The sequence below is a fragment of the Gymnogyps californianus genome, chromosome 3, assembly GCF_018139145.2.
Source record: "Gymnogyps californianus isolate 813 chromosome 3, ASM1813914v2, whole genome shotgun sequence".
Taxonomy (NCBI): domain Eukaryota; kingdom Metazoa; phylum Chordata; class Aves; order Accipitriformes; family Cathartidae; genus Gymnogyps; species Gymnogyps californianus.
This window is the reverse complement of record NC_059473.1, coordinates 122,317,653-122,340,821: the sequence shown is the minus strand read 5'-3', so window position 1 is coordinate 122,340,821 and position 23,169 is coordinate 122,317,653. Positions and strand designations below refer to the sequence as shown.

Genomic DNA, 23,169 nt, shown 5'->3' with positions numbered 1-23,169 from the left:
TATCTGAGAGGGATCCCGGATATGAACTACTGCTTTCTTGTTTACATCTAAAGTGGAAAGGTTGACTTTGGAAATTCCTGGTATGGAACCAACCTATGAGATCCACTCACTCTGTCTCCTCCAACATCAAGCTTCAATATGAGACCATGACTGATGGTGCTCAGGAAAGGACTCAGTCTGCCTATGGATGAACCTCACATTGAATGCATCCATCCCACAGTCAGTCCCCCATACATGGAAGTTTCTTGATGAAAACACCACTTTACTACCAAGACAAGATTAGAGCCAATATCTACATGTGTAAGGTTCTCATGGTCCTCTGATCTGGTGTACCTGGTTGTTCCGCTCTCTACCACCTTGAGGAATGGAAAAGTGGTCTGAGGAAAAGCCAAACAACCCACACCACAATGAAGGCTGTGCACTGGTAGGATAAATACAAGATCAGAAGAAGACTCTCCTATCAGTTCACATCCTCTTGTGAACTGTGCCAAGGAAAGCAGTAAATTTTATTCAGCTGAGAAGAATCAAGATCTCATACATCACAGTCTCCATGGTGAGTGATTCAAACACAGAGGCCTTTCTGGAGAGTTAGCTTTAGGTGTGCACGGGCAAGTACCTGTGTCAAAGATGAATGAGTCGTCACTGAAAAACATGTTAATCAAGTCCTAGAGCAAGGCAGATCCCTTCCTGTAACCCCACAGAGGAGAAGGAAAGTAGGGGGTTTTCACATTTTTGGAGTGTGATGTTGAATCTGGAGAAAACAAGGATGGCTTCCCAGCTGGCAATCTGGTCAAATATCTATACCTTCATCTGTCTCTGCAATTATGTATGGGTCTTGCCACTACTGAGGGTGAGTTTCCAGGCAGTACAGAAATTAGCTTTAGTCTAACAACTGAGAAGTCCTGGCTCACCAGAGGTGAGAAACAATAAGAAGGTGAGAAAAAAAGAAGATTAAAAACTCTAACGCAGGGAGGCAAAAAAAAAGAAAGAAGGGAATTGACAAAATCTGCATTTTAATATCAAGGGCAGTCAGAACATTCTTGTCTGGTTTTGGTTTAAAATGCAATCTTCTGCATGGGATTTTTCATACAGAGAACATTGATTTTATAGCAATTTTAAATGGGGAAATATTATCAGATACTTTGCAGGTCCAGATTTTTATTCATTTCTCCAGATGTACTGCTGATTTAAACTCAATTCATTTGTACAGATGATAAAGTCTTTCAAAAACCAATGTTGTTAAATCGTAAACATTAAAAACGATACACAGTGAATTTTGGGGAGATTACTGAATGCCTCACACTAGGCAGCATGGCAAAAAGCCAAAAAACAACTCTACCTAAATTAAAAATAATCTCCCGAACAAAAAAGAAAGTGTTTGCTCTCTGCCTCGTATGCTTGGCTGGAATGAGATGGAAAATATTTAAAATGAAAAAATAGTCCAGAGCTGTCCATTATTTCTTACTAATTTACAACAAGGGTAAAATTCTTCCGTAAGTCCTCCTTACTGCTCAATAGTCACAGATCCAAGAAAATTTCAAAATAGCATGGGCCTACAAAATTAAAATAATTTATTAAATCCCAGTAACTGTACTGTGCTAAAGTTCATGTAATATTACTTTGGAAGACAGGAAAGCATTTAAAGTGATTCCTTTTTCTTTCCCCAATCTTTTCTCAATGGTCAGCACTCAAGAGCAGTAACATGCTCTTGTTTTCAAAAAACTGTTGTTGAATACTTTGGATAACTTATTTTGCCTATTATTCCTGTCATGAGATTTCCTGTATGTTCCTAACACGTCATGTTATTCGGGATAGATAAGTACACAGTTAGGTTTCTAGGACTGATTCTACATTCTTCCCGTACAAGTATCATTCACTTGTCCTGGAGTAATACAGCATTTTGGCATCAGCAGACTTGCACTTTTTTCTTGTTACTGTTGTAACAATGTAGAACTATGTCTTCTACTTAAAGTTCAGTCTAATCTATACTTTTTAGAGACTGAATTGAACATGTATATAGCTCACAAAAATGGTTGTTTCTTCATTCTTTTCCTTGCTTCTCTAGTAGGACTGCTAACATGAATGGTAAACTGCCATCAGGAAACAGTGTAAAACACCTGGACATGCAGAAAAATCCTTCCTCCTCACCTACAGCAGACTCTGTCAGGGCACCTATTGACTATAAAATCAGATCTGATGTGGAAGAATGATCAACAGGCTTAAGAGAAACGGAAAAGACGATGTGCAAATGTATATTCCTAACTTCTCTACATGACCGTTAGGTTAGTTTTAAGGGTGGAAAGAGCTGAAAGCATTACATCACTGAATCTAATGACAGATACCCATTCAATATTTCTCTCTCTGCAGTTTTTAAAGTGTCACCACAGAATCACAAGAAGCACTTTGAGTAAAGCCACCTTTCCTCCTGTCTAGGAGGTCACGCAGATACACAAAGAAACTATTGCGAAGGCAGTGGCAACAGGAGAAAGCAGAAGTCATTCAAAAGAAGTGTTGCCGCAGTACTTTTCAAAATGCCTAGAGATAATATTTTTAATACCATAGTGTGAGAGTCTGGCAATATGAAAAGGTAGGGTCAAAGGAAGCATGAATCTACCTTCATGCCTTCTGTACCTGTAAGGAACTTAAAGGAAGTTTGGGGTACTTTCACTTTGGACAACTGTGATCGCAATGTTCGCCCCCAAAACTGCCAATGAGGGCACTGACAGGAAAAGTGGGCAGACTGGCAGACCTAAATGCATACTCTATAACATCTCTCAGAATGCTTTTCCTGACCTTTCTCATTAAAAAAGGAATAGTATTACAGCTCTACAACATCTGTATGCATCTAGAAGATGACCCAAGATTCCCTCGCTCGTTCTTGGCTTGTTTAGAGGGAAGAAGATCTGCTCATCTCATCAACCACATTGTCAGTAGGTAATGTCAACAAATTAAATTGTTCAGTTAGTTGTACTGTTTGGGAAGTTCACAAGATTGCAGGACATAAAAAAAACCCAACCCAAACCAGAGTATTTTATTATATCTTGTGGTTGCAGAGAAATTTCAAACTCTGGTTAATAATTAACCAAACCACTTTTAGTGAGGGTCAGGGAAGGAAGACTTACCTCTCTGTAATTGTTTATGTGAGCTCTTTACTTATAATAAAATTAAATACATTCTTTGCTTTCAGAAGCTATTGCCATGTTCTTAGCTACATCTCTTCGCAAACTTCTGCCAAGGACACTTCTCTATTTCGGACTACAGATTCTATCTTATGCTTTACATAATGTTAATCTAGCATTTGTGACTGGCAAAAGAGAGAGGTAAAATTATGTAAAGATAATTCATTGCAAATACGTATCAGCTATCATTAATAAACCAAACATTTACTGTGATTTATAAAAGCATTGATCAGTTTTGACACTAGGAAAATTGTAACTTCACATACTCATTTACTCTTATTTTTTCTTGTTCCTCGCTTCTGAGGTCAAGTCCCACTATTTCCTTGATATTTTTAGTCTTCATATACTTCTGTATCATTTTTAGGTAGACGAATTTCCTCCAAATTCAGAATCATTTTCCTTTCCTAAAATCCCTGCAAAAATGGACAATTTCTTCCTGATTTTTAGGAGCTCAGATCTAGTTTGGTGTTTTCTGGGGTTTTTTTTTCCTATAACGATTTCTTTGACATTCATTCTTTCCTGAATGCAGATATTCTGAGGTAAGCAATGATATATGCCACACAGAACAGCAGATCAGAAGAAAATGACCCCAATTTATGACACTGGAGACAGACTACTTTCACATTTTTATCAGCTGAGAAAATTAAATAAAGAATTCGTTTGGCTGCTCTAAACAATGGATTTGCAATTTGCATAGAAAAAATGATGGCAAAACCTCATAACCCATCAGTGTTTTACCACAAGCTCAGTTCTATTACATTTTAGTGGAGGTTCAAAGTTGTCTAAAGAAACCATTCTCTTCTTTCTCCAACCGTAAATGTGTCACTTGAGAGTTCAGCTTCCAATAGGAGCAGTATCTGACACACAACTAATTTTAGAATATAAAGTGCTCCTCACCATATTGGAATACATATAATTTAAAATAACTGTAAACCTAAACTTTGCAAAAACAGAAAATTCAAGCACTAACAAAAAAGCATAATTTGTAATTGAAAGAAAATAATATTTAAAAGAAAAAAAAACTTTTTTGTCTTTCCAAAAAGAGACAGAAATTACTAAGTTTTATTTCCCAAGAGAATTATGCCACTTTTATAAAGAAAATTACAGTCACCACAAATTGCTCTCAACAATTCCAAAGCTTCTTCATTTGACCACTTGAAAATCAAAGTTCTTTAAGATTATAAATATAACTTTTTATAACTCTGTTATTACGTACTGTGAATGGGGAAAGGGGGCCAATCTTGTGGCCATAGCGTCGAATGGCCTCTCTGATGTGGCTGGGCTGGATGGCATCGCTTTGAGCCTCTATACCACAGGCTGCAGTGCTCTGCAACAGAAAAACACATAAATTGTTACTAAATCAAAAACACACAACAGACCTACAGTGCATAAAGTATGAAAATAAACCTTTATAAAATGGACCAATTTTTTTTTTTCCTGAGGATACACATCATTGCTGCCACACACTACATTAGAGAAAAAAAGCTATTAACAAATCAAAGAGGACTTTTACATGAACTTTGCTTAAGAGACCCAAAGAACACCATATTTGTCCTCTTAAATCTTTCACCTAGTGCTGCTGTATGTTGCAATTGAAAAGAGCAGAAAATGTTCAAACTAAAATGAAAGGGTCATATAAGTCATGCTGCAATAACCACAGAAACTATTTTTAAAACATTTCAGGCTCTCATTATGATGTCAAGGGGTGGGGAAAATATTGAACAAGTACCCCAAGCGGAAAGCAATTTGACACCAAAATCACCATTGAGTAATATCAGATTGAAATTTGAAGATGAAACATGTGACATAATGGTGTTAGAGGGATGCAAAAATATTTTAATTTCCTCAAACTGGCATGTTTTCAAATTTCAAATGACTTTTTGGATTAAGGACTCTAAATAGGAAAAATAAGAATTCACTGCTACTGGTCCATTGATTTGACAAAAATATCCCCAGGAATTTAAAAGAAAAAGTTACTCTCTTCTCCTTGCTAGTCAAACTGAAATGTTGGTTTAGCCTCCATCTAGACACGGCTGCTTGCCAGAATTCAAACGACTTATCAGAATGATGGCTGCTTGGTAATAAATTCATGAAAACGATACTAGTGAATGCACTAAGAATGACAAAAACTTAAATTATACACTGAAGTTTAATGTACACACATACATGGTCCCCTCATACATTTACACTATATACTAATGCTTTCAAACTTGGGCTATTTTTTACAAAATGTTTTATTTTCAAGAGTGCTGAGTCCACTGGAGCCTGTGTGTGTACACACAGAATTATTCATAATACGATGGCAGATTCTTCCCTTGCTGATTGACATTCATAAAGGGAATAAAACTCAAATATTTTCTGCTGGACTGGGCCTTCATGGACTAAGAATAACATTCTTCACCAAGTTAACTCGTTTGTCTCAATGCCTCAGTTATATCCAGTATATACCCAACCAAATTGGGTAAGTCATGGGAACATTTCATTAAAACTCTGCACTTTTTAGAATATAATTATTTTAAAAGGCCTTAAGTCAAACATTAAGAATTTGAAATAAACTCATAACACTAGTGAAATATAATGTATCAAAAACTATGTTTCCAGCTAAGTCCTTGTTCCTAGGAATTATAATGGAAATCAGCCACAGAAACAAAACATAATCAAACTTAATATAAAAAAGGGAAAGGAAAAAGTAAAAGTCTTCAGAGAGGTTCTTAGGATGCACTAAAGGCTTTCTAAACCGAGTATAATAAGGGCAGAGAGAAAGTTGAACATATTAGGAGTATCTACAGCACTGATGACACTAGAAGGAGAAAATACATCTTTTTCTATCTGTCATTGTAAAAATCACTGGTTTAACTGTGAAAAATGAGTATTTGTTTTAGGAGAATAACACACATGAGAAAATCACAAGTTGCTCCATTGCTTTGCAGCAAAATGAGTACTGCCATCACATTTTTTCAAAAAAGCCCTAAGTGACTAATATAGTGCTTCCTATCCAGTTTATTTAATCAAATCTATTTCCCTTGTGGTTTTAAGGTACATATATCCCTCTCAGATAGAATACCAAGGCTCTACAACAGAAGACAGGAATTGTAATATTTATATTTCACACTCTAAATATGAGACATCCATATTTTATGCAAAGTAAACAAATATTTAGATTGAATGCAACCAACCGGCAATGCAACAATGCAAAAATAAAGCAGGTCAGGCGAAGTTGTTATAGACAAAGAAGGCAGTTGCCTCAGGCTGCTGGGAACAGGAAAATCACCACCACCTCTTTGCCTACTTTGCTTACGCTTTGACCCTCAAAGCCTATGCTAGCTGCTACTGTCAGAGAAGGGGATGATTATTTGGGGTGGCGTCTACCGCGGTGGCTGTAGACGAGCAGCTCAGCTTAAAAGCAGCAGTTGTTACCTCAACAAAATTCAGTTTGCAGGCATTACTGAGAAGCTTTAGCCTAGTTCTGATGGAAAAAACACCAAACCACACATTTGGCCCTACAGTAACATTGGTAGGTAACATGTCATATAGGTTAAAATTAATATTTGAAATGAGACACGTTATTTCCTGAAGATGTTTTTGGTTTCTTTTTTTTTTTTTTTTCAGGCTTGCGCACCAAATACCTTTTTTCTTTTCCTTTGTTTGGATTTGGTAGAGTCCTGTCCAATTCCACCATTCCCCAGGGCTCCTGACGGGGTTTTGCCAAGATGTTGCTGCCCTGCTGATGCTGGGGGTGTGGGTGTAGGAGGTGGTGTGTTTTCAGGAGAGTCAAGACTGGTCTTCACGCTTGTAGATTGCCCTAAGAGATGTGGCTATAAAAGCAAGTTGTCAAACAGCCGTTATATAATCAAATCACAAAAAAAGTAGTTATTGCCTTCTTAGATTTACTGTTAGAAAAGATGTAATACAGAATTCAGTTTGCTCATTCTAGAGGTTACTATAATATCTGTATCACAGCAATGCATGCAATACAGCACTTATTGCACTTGCCACTGTTGACAACTTTAATTTCCAAATCTGCAATAGAGAGAGCCTTCAATACAGAGAGAAGGAATTTCCACCCAAGAAAAGAGGATTTACATTTAAATATAAAGATGCTGCTAAGAATTTAACATTTGGAGCTATAATTTAATGTCTTTCCATCTAAATCCATAACTTCAATGTTCATAAACTCCATAACAGAAGTCTGTATCAATACCAGATTCAGTAACATCTACTTTGAAAGCAACGAACTACCAAATACATGTAAAACATAAAATGCATTGATAAGTGGAAAAGCAAAATTTACCTCAGTCGAGTTGTGATACTGTATGAAGGTGGCAGATATGGCATGACTGAACGGGTCACCAGCTTTGGGAGCCATGTCCTGCTTAACCAAAAGGGCCAAGTCCACCAACTGGAGAGGCAAAACCAGCCGATAAACAGGTAGGTTTATTGAGATGGTACTTACTAGGAATGTCATGTAACAATGAAGAGAGAGAGGAGTTGTGGGTTGAGGCAGATTATTCTGTTTCTCAGTTGAAAACAAAATTATTCAGAGATATTCCAGCCTAAGGAACCTTTCTTTTCCACTCCTGTAAATATATGGAGTAGCCTATCTACCCAAGAGGGCTCAGCTTGGCACTAAGGTAATGTTTTGTTTTCCAGGAAATCCTGCTTTTTAATCCAATTGTGCAATGGGGCTGAATGAGCCTCAGCGCACTGCCAAAGGTCACATAGCGAAGTATGTGGTTTCAGTCTGGACTCGAATAAAGTTCGTGCTGGACTCCACTCTCCTCTGTAACCATTATAAAACATTTCTATTTGTGTATCAGAAGGGTGAATATGGTATAGGACACATCAGTCATACAGTAAATTGAAAGACAGGCAGGAATCCAGTTAGCTTGGTTAGCTGAAGTAGTGACTGCATGCTTCTGAAGGGGCTTACAACACAGGCACCTGAGGCTGAACTACATCCAAGAGTAATTAATTCATTTTGTTTAACTAGAGTTCAGTCAGTATACTCCCTTACCTGTGCCACAGTCTCATATGCTAAATATGCCAAGATCTCCATTGCAACTGCATTTGGCTTTATTTCCATACTGCTACAGTCCAACCAGTCACGAAACTTGGATGCTTTCTTTGCTGTCAGTTAAAATCATAAGGGAAAAAGGAAAAGTTAACAACAGGTAGGCCAAAATAATGCATTTTTTCCAGTCGTAGAAAATATTGCAATTGTGAAACAAGGAGTGTGAATGTGATTTGATTGGCCAAGGAAGGAATTATCAAAATGGAACGAGTGGGGAAAGACTGTTATTTCCACAGAAATATATTTTGTGGGTCTTGTTATAGACCCACAAACAGCATGGAGTAAAGAGAAAAACACACAGTTAATCAATCATACAGGAGATTTCAGAACAAGGAAGGGTCTACCTCAGAGGACCGCCGATGGGACAAACCTGATTTTGAATATATTATTGTAAAAGAAATAATATGATTGCATCACGTCTTTGATGAATGAGAGAAAGCACTAGAAGAAACCAACACAAATCTGAGTCCAGATAAAATGATATAATTGTATTAACAACAGCGAAGACAAATGAAGAAGGACAGAAGAACTAGGAAGTCCTTGTGTTAACTACACAGGGATTATGTGCTGACAAGCTAGCCGAAATGATTTGTAGATGAGTGTTTTTAAAACGTGCTTTGGATATAAAGAAATGAGGATAGATGTAGATCTGCAAATGATCAACATTCATACAAGAACTTCACACTGCTCATGAATGAGATCACAGGAGAAAGTACAGAGAAAAATATGGGACAAAGAAACATGATATTTGCTGAGAGAGTAAAAGGAGGAAAAAAAGGATGATCTTACTTAGGTCAGTGGTGGACAAGCTGATCACAGAAACTGTGGAGACTTAGAGAGAAAGGAGCTAGTAATATAGAGGTCTTAATGAGGGCTGTTTGTGAAGACAGGACAACCAAAATGAAGTAAATACAAGGTGGGAGAATCATTTGAAACAGTTCTTTCAAAGAGAATCTTCAATAAGGACTAAAAAGCTAAAGACAAGTCAGGTATTAAACGGAAAACAGGCGTAAATAATGGTTATTTTTTTAGGAGGGAATGAGAAGGCTACATTGGGTCGCTAAAGACAAAAAAAAACCAAAGCAAGAGAGGAAGTGTGAAGGTGACAGCAGGACCACAAAATGTTCCCTAGAATTTAAATTTGTAATCCAGTAGTACTTGATCCTTTGATGGACCTTTTCTTTTGCCTGTCTTTAAAAGCGCACAGAAATATGTGGAGCTGTAATTATTAATACATATTGTTAGAACAGGCTTCTTCAAGTCCCTTCCAGGTTTATTTTCTTGTGACACAGTTTTCATGGGTTTATTTTACAGTAAAAAGGTTTACTACTTTAAACATAGCAATACATTCAATTTTTACTCAAATATAAGAAAATAAGCAAAAAATAGCCTTTGCGTTAGTTTTGAACAAATGTTCTGCATGGCCTTTAGTATGTTCTATCTAGTTGAGTTCATATTATGCAATTGAATTTGTGCATGAGTCTCTCTTGCTACGATTTTCTAAGCACTGTAATTCTCTTATTCTTTAATGACATTACATGTCAGTGAAAAAGAACTGTATAGACATGGTCATTTAAAAACACTGTGAAAATACCATTGTGATATTTTTATAAATCACAATCCCCTAGTCAGCAACATTCAATTTTATTTCTCAAATTCAAGATTTCTATTTGTTCTGTCTCCAGACGATAATTTTTGGGTTTTAAAAATGACTTTATCACAAACCTCTCATTTCCTGAAGTCATCCTAATCTGAAGTATCATTCATCTAATGGCTCACAGATGTGTGATGCCAAATTATATCTAAGCTTACAAAACATATTGAATTAGGAAAAGAAATGCTTACAAAACATGTTTTCCTACATTTGCTGACATTTGCTGATACAGAACAGTATTTCAAATGTGTCATTTATTTGCCATAAATGAGTCACTCCTTCGAATTTAAAAGGAAGAACAAGATAAGGTCTCTCATTTAAAGACACGATTGTGTTCAAGTCTGTGTTGTAGGATCATGTGCTGTTTTGTCATGATTTTTACTGGCTCCTTCACCTCACTTTCTCTGACATTTGACCTAAAACCTTAGTCATCACTTAACCGCTTCTGTAATGATGTTTTGCTACATGATCAAGCCCATTAATTTACAGCTCATTATAGTTGTGGCCCACAAGTACTTCTAGTAAGTTGGTTTTCAGTGCTAGTAAAGCCCTAATTCTGTCATCATGTTATTAGTGTTGGAATGGCATATACTGATGAATTTGGCTAATGTTGAATAAATTCCACAGCAGGAGCTTACAGCTTAAAATAGAAAAGACTCTTTAGTAAGTTCTTTGTGTCTCTGCGGATAGGGAAATAAAAGCAAAACTTGCTGCTCTTCTCTAATTTTAGATGCATTCCAAAAAACCTGCAACCATGAAACTTTACTAATGTGCTGACTGTAACACCACCATGACAGACTTCAGGCAAGTATGGTTGTTTTAATCCATTAACTCTTTAGCAGTTCTATCTTTGCAGTTGTCCCTACCGGCACAGTATTTGAGCATATAGAAAGCCTGATAAATATTCAAATAAAATACTCTGCCTGACAGCCTGAAACTATGCTAAATTAACTGTTCCCAGGAGTTATGCAGACAAAGAATTTAAATTTTTATTATTGTGGATGAAACAAAAGTGCTTTCGAAAAACATGAGGTTCTGCTGTGTTCTCTATTACATGAAATAATAATTGAACATCTTAGTACAGTACAGCCATTATAATACTTACAAAAACTCAATTGCCGACTTTCACAAAATTCTGCATACTGGACTGAGTCCATCATTCGTGTTTGTCTTTCTGCTCTCTGACAAAAGAGTAGAAGTACATGATGTACCTTATTCCAACAAGAACTGCATTCCACAACAGAAATTATAGCAGGAAAGCACCCCTGCCATAACCTTCAAGCAACCCTCCCAAATTAAACATGCATTGAACAAGTTAAGATGCAGAAATATAAACCACAGATTGGTTATTAGTCTCGTGAGTTATATTTCCCAGAGAAGCGTGTCAATTCTTATTTTAAAAATCTGCTTGCACGCTGCTCACCTATGACAGTGACGAGGGCTGAGTTAGGAAAGGTGCTGAGCACTCTTGCCCTGACTGAGGTGCACATTTAAACTGAAGCACGTGAGCAGTCTGCCTATGTGTTTACAGATGACCAGGCAAGTAAAACGTTCTCCTGGGCTGAGGCCAACGTGTTCTGCACTGAGCAGAACTGAACTTGTGTGCTTTTAAAATGGGAGCATTAGCAGCAGTGAAATGAATCAACTCCATCACATTGAGGATGTACCAGACAGAGAGGAGCATTGAAGTGCCCCTTCCCACACAAACATTCAATATACTGTAATAATTAAGTGGTAAATATGTCTGTTTCTTTTTTTTTTTTTTACAGTTAATCTACGCTTGATTTTTTATACTTCTGAACACCTACAGGAGAAGAAAGGAAATTAGACTGAATTAGAGTTCATTCAAGAAAAACAGCTTAAAATGTTCACTACTGGATTTAAGAATGTATTGCACACAGAGTCCAGTGTAAACCAAAAGATTATATCTCAAAAAAGTCAAGGTACGAAACTGTAAACATTACGCACACCCTCCCCTCCACGTATATACTATGCCATAATTGAATCGTGGTTGAAGCAGCACTGAAGTTCATGGGTAGGTGTGAGCACACGTTTGAGTTTTGTTTACTTCAACAGAGCAGGGGCGATTTTGACCAGGTAGGGATCTGGTCTCTAGAAGAGATTAAATCCTTCACGTATTGGAGGCACGAAGCGGTAGTTAGATTAAAGAGAACGATTATCCTCTTCAGAAGCAGACAGCTTACTCAAGTCTCTCAAACAAGGAAAGTAGATTGTCTTAAACATCAAGGAAAGGAATATAACTTTCTTCCAAACAATAACTCAACGAATAAATCATTACACCTGGTAAGAACAGAACTGTAAGTAAGGATATAAAGCGGTACCAGGAGTGGCTGATGGCACCGAGGCTTTACTTCTGCAGTGAGTCCATACAGCTCAAGAAACCATGCACAAAGAAGGTAAAGTACAGGTCTGTTCGCATTAAAGACAAAAATAAAGAAAGAAAACACACACACAAATTTTGCTCACTCCCTGAGCGCTTTTACATCTGATGAAATTGAAATTGCAGAGTTCTTTAATCAGATTTAATGGAAAACAAAAGGGCTGTTGATAAGAGTATTTGGAGACAGGCTACACAACCAGCATTTGGTCTTAGCAGTTTCTGAAATCAGAAAAAAAAAATTAAATAAAAATAATCAGTATTTCAAATACAGTTTCTTCCTCTATTCTCTGCCTTTTACATCACTCTTCTATGACAGTCCAATCCATCAATTATGAGATCTTGTCGACAGACAACACGTTCAATTTAGTTGTGAACTGAACCACCAACTGTCCAGGAGCATACCTGGATATTCCTTCTTTTTTTTCTTCTCTACCCAGTCAATCATTTCTACTGTATTTTGACTTTTAGTCACCAGGACAGAAAATGTTCTACTTGAGCATTTTTCAGTTCTCCCATGCATGCTACTGGCATCTTGACTATGTTTTGTGGAGCTGCCATTTCAGATAAGTAAAAATTTTCAGTCAATCTACTCCATCAAGATATTAAGTAAGTCTAGACTGATTCTGTATCCTTTAAAAACATTTGTCACAATACATGCCGTAACTTCAATGCTCATCTAGCATAATCATAACAGAGATCTGTTTTGCCTCTGAATTAATTCAGTCATACTTTTGAAGACAGAAGGCACCACCAGGATCATCTGAACTTCTGCATGGCACAGAACACTTCTCACATAATACGTCCTAGAAATGGCAGCCCTAGAATTACTTGTGTAATTTCACTATATGTTTTAGAAAGGCATCTAATTTTGGTTTAAATTTTTCACATATTAAGAGATAACTTCTTCAAATTATTTAAAATGCTAACTTTTTATTCAATATGGTTTAAATTCTGCAATCATTTCTGTCTTTGTTTGCCAGTCAGAAATTACTAGTTGGGCACACCCAGGTAATATTGAAATAATTGAACTTTAGGTGGGTTATCAAATTGACTGAGCTTCTCCAAATATGACAAAATTTTCTTGAAATTTTACACGTGGAAATGTGCAGGCTTGCAGAACTGTTGCTTGAGATCCCCCTCCAACAACCCTCCCTCTGGAAGTCTCTAGCCCAACCTCCCTCTTAAAAGAGGACTATTGCCAACACTGGATGAAGTCAGCTATGGCTTTCTCTAGCTAAGTCTTGAAAACCTCCAAGGACAGAGATTTTATGTCTCCTCTGGGTAATCTGCTCCAGTATTGCACTTGTCAAAAAGATTTCTAATGTCCTACTTGAACCTGCCAAGTAACAATTTGTGGTTCTTGACCTTCTTTATTCTGCCCAGCACTACTAAGAAAAGTTTGACTCTATCATTTTTGTTACTGTCCTTCAGCAGTTGTAGGCTGTTATCTAACCACGCTTTAGCCTCCTCTTCTTCAGATCAGGTAAAACGAAGTAATCTCTCTCAGCCTTTTCTGACAGGTGATGTGCTCCAGGGCCTTCAGCTCTCAGTAGCTTTCAGCTAAACCTTTCCAGTTTCTCAGCATTTCCATGGAACTGAGCGACCCAAACCTGGATGTAGTGTTCCAGATTTGGCTCAACAGCACCAAGTAGAAGAGCATGACAACTTTCTTCAGTCTGCCAGCCACGTTTCTGCAAAACTGCGAGTTTTGCTTTAATATGATGAGACCAAACTGTTGACTCATGTTCAACTTGATGTTCATTATCACCCCCTAGGTTCTTCCCAGAAGGGCTGCTACCCAGACAGTTAGTATCCAGCCCGCACTGATGCATGGGGTTACCCAGTCCCAGATGTAGAAACTCAGTGAAGTTTCAGCATTCAAGGTTTTCGAGACCTGTCTGGACTGAAGTTCCATCAACCAGTGTGCCAGCCACTCTTAACTTACTATCATCAACAGATTTGCAGAATATGCATTTTGTATCTTTGCCCACATTTTTGTCCACATTGTTGATGAAGACATTGAACAATATGGGCCCCAGTAGCAGTCCCCGGGATATTCAGTTTTTACCTGTTGCCACCTATATGTCAAGCCATTGGCTAATATCCTTCACATCCAGCAGTCCTAGGGATTTAAAACACTTTGCAACAACAAGGAAGGCACAGGAAAGCAAAATGATGTGAAATGCTAACATGAGGAGTTATGCTTCAAAGTCCTACCTGAGACGACAAAGAAAAAAGACATCTAGAAATTTGACACGGATACTTTAACTTTAACAGGTATCCCATAATGTAATATGGAAACTGCAAAAACAGATTAATCCCAAGTGCAGTTATGTTAAATTAAATGATTTAGCAATGGCTACTTTCAGCAAATAGACTATAAAACTCTGAAAATGCATGCTGTCAAAAGCTAGTCAATATGCCTCACAGTATGTTCACTATCACAACATTGCAAGTTTCTTCATAGTAAATGAAACAAAAAAATACCAATCAAAGGTTTATTAAAAGAAAGCTGTTGCTGAGGGATTTTTCCAATAGGGACTTTATTTCTCTCTACAAATTGTCTACAGTAGTTGTCTAAACACTGGACTTAATTTTGTTCTTATATACTAAATGAATATTTACACTTACTTTTTCTCTGTATGAATATTTTTTATGTAGTAAAATTACCTACATATCTGTGAAATAAAATCGCTTTCGTTCTTCAATTCTTCTCTCTAAAAGAAGTCTTTCTTAAAGGTGGATTCTAGAGTGATGCTCTAAAACACCACCAAACAAAACAGCTTTTATCATAAATAACTGGACTTTTTTTTTTCCCCAATACACTTTAACAAAAAAACCCACATCATGGCATGGAAACTCACAGTTCAAGGGATAAGGATAGCCATTCCATCAGTCCTACCGGTTTTAGAATAGTCTATAAATAACCAGCAAATGCAGGAGAAATAAACAGATGGATAGCATAGGTGTATCATCTTTAAGGAAACACCGAAGCAGCAGATCGTCTTTCCTCTTCACTTCTCAAGATTATAAACAGTAATTATTTTCTCTTACATCATCCCCACTTTGGAAAAATTTAATGTTCCCTTATCTCTACATTTCTAAGGTATAGTTTATAAACTCAAAATGAATCAATAACATGGGATAAAAAGGGAGAAGAAAGAGTGAGCACATTACCGTGAACACAGTGCTACTCCAGACCAAAAGAGTTTAAAGGAAATGGCGTTCAATGTTGGGGAAGTCACAGAAAGTTTGTGAAAATGCTGTAACCTGTAAGTAATGCTTTCTTTTAAGTCTACAGAATATCCATTTGCTCTTTTTCACAGTCTTTATTTTTTCAACTACTTTTTCTTGAAAACAAGAAATTATACAGGATGTTTTAACTAAGAAACAACTTCAATTTTATACAAGTGAAATTTTCCAAATTCTGTTCTTGGAAGGAGTAGCAAGTCACTCCAACAGGATTGAAGTCCTCTTTCATCAGTATAAAAGCAAGTTTGCTGGGAATCTTTCCTACATGAAGAAACATTGAAACCCCTAATGATACGCTACCTTGAAGCAATCTCAGCTCGAAACCAGATAAAATAAATGACATCAATGACACTGCCCCACTGGTTTATCAAAAGAATTAAAAATATATAGTTTTTACTCCCTCTATAGTAGTACTAGTCACTCTAAGCAGTTAAGAAGCTGAGGTATGTGGCGTACTGCAGAGTTAAAATACTTTGCATGCTTTCCTTGGAACATGCTGAAGGATGCAGAAGATAGGACCTGGCACAGTAAACGTATGCTTAGTCTTCCAAAAATGTGTTGCATTGTATCTTTCTTTCAGCATGAAGAACTAGAAAGGAAGACTAAAAAGTGAAAGGAAAGAAAAGGTAAAGAGTTGCATGTTGTCACCTACCATCCAAGATGAAAAATAATCTTATTTTGATTCCATTTTAAAGCTTTCACACTTGACATATAAAGCTCTCTGTGTGGGGGGAAGGCAAGAGGCCAAACGTTAACTTGGTTACCAACTATTTCGTGTTTGAAGGAAATGTGCCGAGTAGCTGCTACGCTGGAACATTTGAAAAACGTATGCAGCATGGCTGGACACCCCTGTGTTGGCAACAATGTCAATGATGAAGATGTTGGCTTCCCAAACCGCTTGCATATTCATATTGTGGCGTGATTTCCTGATTTCCTTTCCTAAAGACCTCTTCATTGTGTACCTATCACGGCTTCGAAGGGGCTAGGTGACCACCCTAGGGAAAAAACAAAGTTGCCTTGCAACGGCTGATATTACAAAAAGAGTATGTGAAATCATTTTTTTTTTTATTTAGACTAGAGAATAACAGGGCACTGTATGCTGTACCTGACAGCTCTAGGGTTGTAGGTCAAAAATTACCTAGATCAAAAAAAAAATCATTTGGGAAATAAAGCACAAGGTAGCTCAATACTGAAGCATTTACAAAATATGCTGAAAACACATTTTTAGTCTTCTGTATCTTGACATTATGTGAGGATTATCACTGTCTGAAGATTTTTGTTACATAAAGGAAAAATGTACTTACTCTTCTGAGAATCACTTGAATTGGTAAGCAAAGAAAAAAAGGGTTTTAAGAGTAAGCATTTTCAAAGATTAAGCTTACTCAGAGTTTTAGACAGAAAATAAAAATGCCACTTGGGGAAAGATCAATAGCTTTTGTAATGTAATACTTGATTTGGCTATAAAGTACAGACATACAGGGAATTTTTATCATTTTTACCCACCTCTTATAGAACATACCATACATTCTGCAGTAACCATTAATCTGAACAAGTCTGCATAGCAAGCTTGTGGCCTTTGATGTAATACTATTTTGAGTGCTCATGTGTTTAGTACAAAGTTCCCAATATTAGAAGAAAACATGAGATCTTTTTCTGGCAGACCAAGATGATCCCAATGTTAATGTATTTTCACAGTTATAAATAGTAAAAATAGTTTTGCTTTTTTCTCTACAATATTATTAACCCCATTCCCCTCAATAAACAGAGTTTAAGACCTTAAGAAGCTTAAAAATCTTAACTGTTACGGAGATGTTAAGGATCTACAACTGTAAATGACATGAAAGGAAGCTGTGGATTATGACAAATATTAATTAAAATAGACTTTTTTTTTTAATTATAATTTTTCATTATAGAAAATTGGTGATTTTCTGTCTAGGGACAAAAGATGGGATTTACCTGAACAAGTTAGACATCTGCAGTATCCTAATTAGTCACCTAAAGTCCCTTTATAGTAAAAAAGATATTAGGCACTTTTAGAGAGCAACTTCATCCTAAACTAGATGTTTAAAATAAGTCAGATGAATCACATCTATGAATTTGTCTGAAGTTCATCAACTGTGGACACCAGCAATGAAGCCCTAGGGACACGGGCATGTCCACAGTACAGACATCCTCAGAAAAGCAAGATGAATCCTGCTCTGATGAGTGAAGAACACCTTCACCAATAGGGCAACTTCCATTTTAGGGCTAAGCAAAAGCCAAGACTAAAGAATGACTCAGTAAATTTGGTTCCTGCTCTGATCTCAAAGCAATGCAACTATATACAAAGGCGGCTTTGTACCCCGGGGGTATGTTAACTCCATTCATCTTCCTCAAAGTATGTAAAATGTAATCTAACAAAGTATGTGCAGATAAGCAGGGGGAAGAGAGTTGGCAAGACTATTTAAGATTATGTAAAAATTTCCAGGGAATTATGAAGAAAGAAGCAAATGAAATTGCACAGACAATAACAAAATGAATGGATTAATTCCCAGCAGTCATGATCTCATTGCTTAAGGAATAAATAAAACTGACCTCCTGATAGGGACTCACTGCCCCTGTAATACTTTGCCCTTGAATGTATGCAAAATCTACACATACTCTATTTATTTGAACCAGCTCCATATCATATCCAAATTCCTCGTCTAAATTTATTACTGCTAGTCTGAAATGTGGAGCTGGAACCTGCAAACGAAACATTTCCATTTCATGGGATACCTTTGATTTCTACAGGAAAATATTTTTTTCTGCTATAGTAAGCATCATCATGAAATTTGTAAAACTATGTGTTAAATTTATGGCTATCTTCTACCAGTGCTTTCCAAAAAAACATAAAATAATTTTGGATAAACTATGCTACCAAACTTAAAAAATTATCTGGGATTTATTAATATATTAAGACGACTGACCTTCCCTCACTTTTCTGGTTGAGGACACTGTAACACCTTTCTGTGGTTTCCATCTGGCTGTACATTAAAAACTTTACATATCAGGTTAATATTAGGATACCTTTATGTCTTCTGGGCAGCATCTTTCTGAACACTTATCCTGACTCTGTATCAATTCATAGATGAGGTTCATATAAACAGCTTTAGCATCTCACAAGTAAAGCTTGCAGTCATTAAAACAGGTATCACTGCATTGTCTGGGAGATATAAACAGCAAAGCAGGACCTTTTGCATAAGGAGTTTTAATTTTTTCCTCTTATTTGCAGTCAAAATTAGCCATTGCACTCTATTTAATGATAATACAATAATTATAGAGACTCACTTGTAAGCAAAAGGAAAATATTGTAAGCCATGAGCAATTTTTTAAATATTTCTTTTAGCTTTATGACTAGAGATATGGATAGATGGATAAATAAAAGGACAGAGAGCTTAGAAATGTATATTTACTTAATATTTATATTGGATTCTATGCAAATTTCTTATAGTTATTATGTGTCATCTCAAAAAATCCTGAAGTATCTCTCACCCCCATAATATTTTCCCCCATTGCTATTTGCAGATAGCTTGGTTTTGAACCTGGTTTAGGCACAGCCACTTCCATCCAGGATAGGTAATTTAGCACTGAATAACTAAAGAGTTGCTTACAAATACTCTGACTCCCTGAAACTGCACTCCTTCCACTCCACCGAAATCCTTCCCATGCGAGGCTGAAGTGCTCTTTGGACTTGCGGCCAAAAACCCATGGAGTGTTTTTTGCTCAAAGGCTGTTTATGGTCTTGGATGGAGGCTGGCTCGGAGTGGTACAGGCACAACACGCCTCGCACGCTTGCTCGCTATCCTGGGTGTAGAAGAGGGTTGGAGGATCCAGTCCTGCTCCTACTGATCCAAATGGAATGGTATAAGGTGAAGGGGGCTGTTTCAACTCAAAGTTCACCAGGAGATCAATCCTAGACATAATCAGCTTCAGTGAAACTCAATTCCCAGACATATTCTACCTATTTACCCAACTACAATATGTCCAGAATTATTCACTTTACAGTCACGACTTGTTAAGCAATACATCCAGTAAAGCTAGTTAAACTGAACAGTAGGTAAGTTTGGGAACAGCTAGGGACCAGCCCTCTCATTCAGTGGTTTTAACTGGTAAATGCAAGTAAGAGAACAAACCTAATTTAAAAAATTTGCATTGCAAAAGTCTGTCCTGTTAATAGCCAGCAACAATATATGCTTCTGAAAACACATTTGAGTTTTACTTATGTTAAATCGGAAATGAAGAAGGACAAAGTCCTCAAGAGCATCATTCTCGCACTTTATGTTGAAACGAAAGGAAAGCAAAGTCAACCCAAGGTACATACTAATAACCAATACCTGTGATAAAATTCATTATCCTGTAAGGCATATCTCTGTAATTCTTTCTGAATCAGGCCTGATGACAGACACTGTGAAATGCCCTCCTGAATAATCCTCTGGAGCTCCACAATAAAAGGAGGAGCATAAGAAGATTAAGGAAAATTTTGGCTAGGAGAAACTTGAATAAGTTTCAGACCATATGAAGAATACATATTCATTTTACTCCTGTTACGTTAGTTGTAAATATTATAATTCTGTCTTTTCCCTTACCTTACAAAACAGACTTGTCTTATATTCATTCCCAGTAGAACAGCCAATTCTCACAGTATCTGCCATTCTTTGGGATATCACCATCCTGCACAAGAAATTACCATTCTGCGCAGGAGATTCACAAGTACCGCAATGCTATAGGCATATCCATGCAGGCATCCTTGGCAGGTGATGCTCTTTCAATCAGAGTGGAATGAAAAAAGGTTTATAATTAAAAATGGTTTTTTCAGTTACATTGTTTCTTGAAAAATTATTAAAAAAAAAAAAAAAGCTCAACTTCCAAAATAATGGCAGAACATACATGCACAAATAAGGAATTCAAGACACAAAATTTTTGCTATATACACAAGTAATTTGGTGTGCATTACAGCAATCCACTTCATAAGTCTGAATTCAGTCTTAGAACTTATAGATGAAAACCCGGTTCTATAGTGTCCCCAGCAAAGCTTCCATTAACTTCAAGAGCTGTAGGATCTCACCCTATGAACATCTGTCCTAACTTAAGGTTGCACCTAGTATAGTTATCACCCTCTTGTCAAAGGAAAGCAGAAAAATGGGCTCTCAAAATGGGACACAGATCCTAAAGAGTCTTTTCTCTATATGCTCCCACATGCAGATTAGAAATCCAACTTTGACTCTCTCTATAAAGGCATTTTGGAATGCAAACAGGCCAGTATGGCTCTAGAGAGAACTCCAGCTGCTACTAAGCTGGCTGGGTTCCTTCCTAAAGTCGTTATAGGACTGCCTCTTGGCTGGGACTCTCCTCATACAACGTTGGGTGTTTTAGTGTAATCTAGTCACCCTTTATAATCCATGGGAAAACAGAGGCACTTCTATAGGCTGATCACACCTATTGCAGGCGTGGTAAGAGAATGTGTCACCTCTGGATGTGCCCTTCTCCCTGTAGACACAGGAATGTAGATGACTGATAGAAATAGATGTCTGGTTGCCAGCTGAGAGCTTCACCCTTGAGGCATACAGACACTTTGTTAATGCAAACTCAGAGACTATAAACTACGGCATGCACCTAGCATGAGACGCTGATCTGGTTTTTGAAAGGAAGGCCACTAATTTATTAATTCACATAACTTATTAACTACAAAAATGAGTAAAAATTAACTACAAAAATTTAGCTCAGCCATTTTCCATGACAAATCCAAATGTGGCAACTTTTATATGAATTTGTGTAAGAAGTGTATTCATGACTGTCTATAAGGAAAGCACTAAAATTAATTAATTAAAATTCATTAAAATTAAAATACAAGGTACTACGTGTACATTGGTATGTGACTGGAGAGTGCACAGTTACTTGAATAAACTTTTTCTGTCAGAAGACTTTTTTCTGTTCACTATAATCACAGAACAATACAGAGTGGTATTCAAAAATGTATTCTTGCTTCCTTAACACAAGAAGTGTGCATATAGACATTTCACATTCAACTTGTGGCATTTACGCCACTGAATCTAATTCTGTGGTTAGTTTCTTATTCTTTTGGAAAAGCCTTTCTAATTTGATAATTGCAAGACATGGAACTCCAGATAAAAATCACATCATGAAATTCAGGGAATGAGTGAGTCACACATTGAGTTAAAAAGGAAATGCTTCCCTCAGAAAAACAGTGACCAGTATGCATTACATATAATCTGCATGTGTTTTTATAAAGACAGAGTACATTTCTCTTTAAGCTCAAAATAATTGATAAGAGAGATATGTCTCTCAGCCTCCCAGGCTGAATGTGGCTGCCTGCTGCCTCTTGACTAGTGCAGGCTTCCCGATCAGAAAAAGATTCCAAATTCAAGAATTTCAATATTCCAAACTCCTACCTGGGTTCTGCTACTAATTTGCCATCTGAGCATGACCGAGTGCAAACGAAGGCTGAATTAATCACGTTTTAAGGCTCGTTTCACAACTGTTGCAAAGCTTATGGGGTTATTCGCACTGATAGTAAACCAGTGCAAAGTTTGTGCGCAGTGATGCCACGATGCACGCTAGCCCTGTATAGCCAGCTTGCACAGGCTGGGGGAGAAAAAAACAAAATCAAAACTGCACAATGTGCCCAGGTATGAAGAGTGAGGAGACCCTAAAAATCACAGTCTGAATTGAAAGGCTTTGAACAAAAGCATTAGGTGGTTTGTGTTTTTTTTTTTAATTGGGACTTCATTCATGGCACTGAGAAGAGAATTTGGCCCAGTGTGACTATTTCCTTAGTCAAATGTTACTGACTGTGTGACACTTGCTATTTATTTAACTATGCAAAATTTTCTATGCTGCTATTCATTATTGTTTCTTAACTTCTTTAAATATGAGCAAATTTATCTTCTCCGCTATAGACATGAGAAATAGAATCATAAAAAGATTATTTTCCCAAAGGCAGTTTGTTTAATTGGCAAACGCTTCTTTTTTCCCCTCTACTTTCTCTTTTCTCTTTCTCATGTTAGAGAGGAAAAGGAAAACGTGAAGATTCCGGGATTTAACAAAATGATTTAGCATTTGGAATTAAGTTAATTTGAACCATCAGCTAATTCGGCTAATTTGGAACAATCTATTTAGTTAGTCCCTTACACTATGCCTATAGATAAATATACCACAAAATTATTAACTGTTTACATAAACCCAAAGAAACATATGCTGTCATTAATTCAAAACAATCAGCACCATCCAAAGCCACTACAGGAGTTCTCTTATTAAACAGCCCCACTCCCTTCTCTGGAAGAAAAAGGGAAATCTCAAAAAATGTATTTTTGAATTGCGTAAAACTTTCACAGCAATACTTAAATCAGTTACATTCCATTTTGCATAAGTAGAACTGAAACTTTTAGATGAAACTTTACTGATATATCATTTAAAAGCAGAAAATTCAAAATTTTAATTTGTGAACAAAATTCGCCAGATTTTGTCAGTTTGGTTAAGAGCGGAGGAATACTTCGAGACTTTCAAGGCTGAAAGTCCAAGTGAAACTTACTGACTTGTGAAAAACTGCGCAAGCATATGCTGGCAGCTTTTA

The 23,169-nt window shown here is 36.8% G+C and overlaps 1 protein-coding gene across 2 annotated transcripts in view; it reads right to left on the bottom strand.

The window, feature by feature from the left end:
- SUPT3H (SPT3 homolog, SAGA and STAGA complex component) overlaps positions 1-23,169 on the bottom strand; it is a 282,525-nt gene that overhangs the window by 50,584 nt on the left and 208,772 nt on the right. For both annotated transcript variants that reach the window (XM_050894193.1, XM_050894192.1), the window contains exons 7-11: positions 11,010-11,085; positions 8,194-8,306; positions 7,471-7,578; positions 6,806-6,994; positions 4,396-4,506 (exon numbers count right to left, since the gene is read on the bottom strand). In XM_050894193.1, the coding sequence (XP_050750150.1) occupies positions 4,396-4,506; positions 6,806-6,994; positions 7,471-7,578; positions 8,194-8,306; positions 11,010-11,085 (597 nt within the window). The remainder of the gene's footprint in view (positions 1-4,395; positions 4,507-6,805; positions 6,995-7,470; positions 7,579-8,193; positions 8,307-11,009; positions 11,086-23,169) is intronic.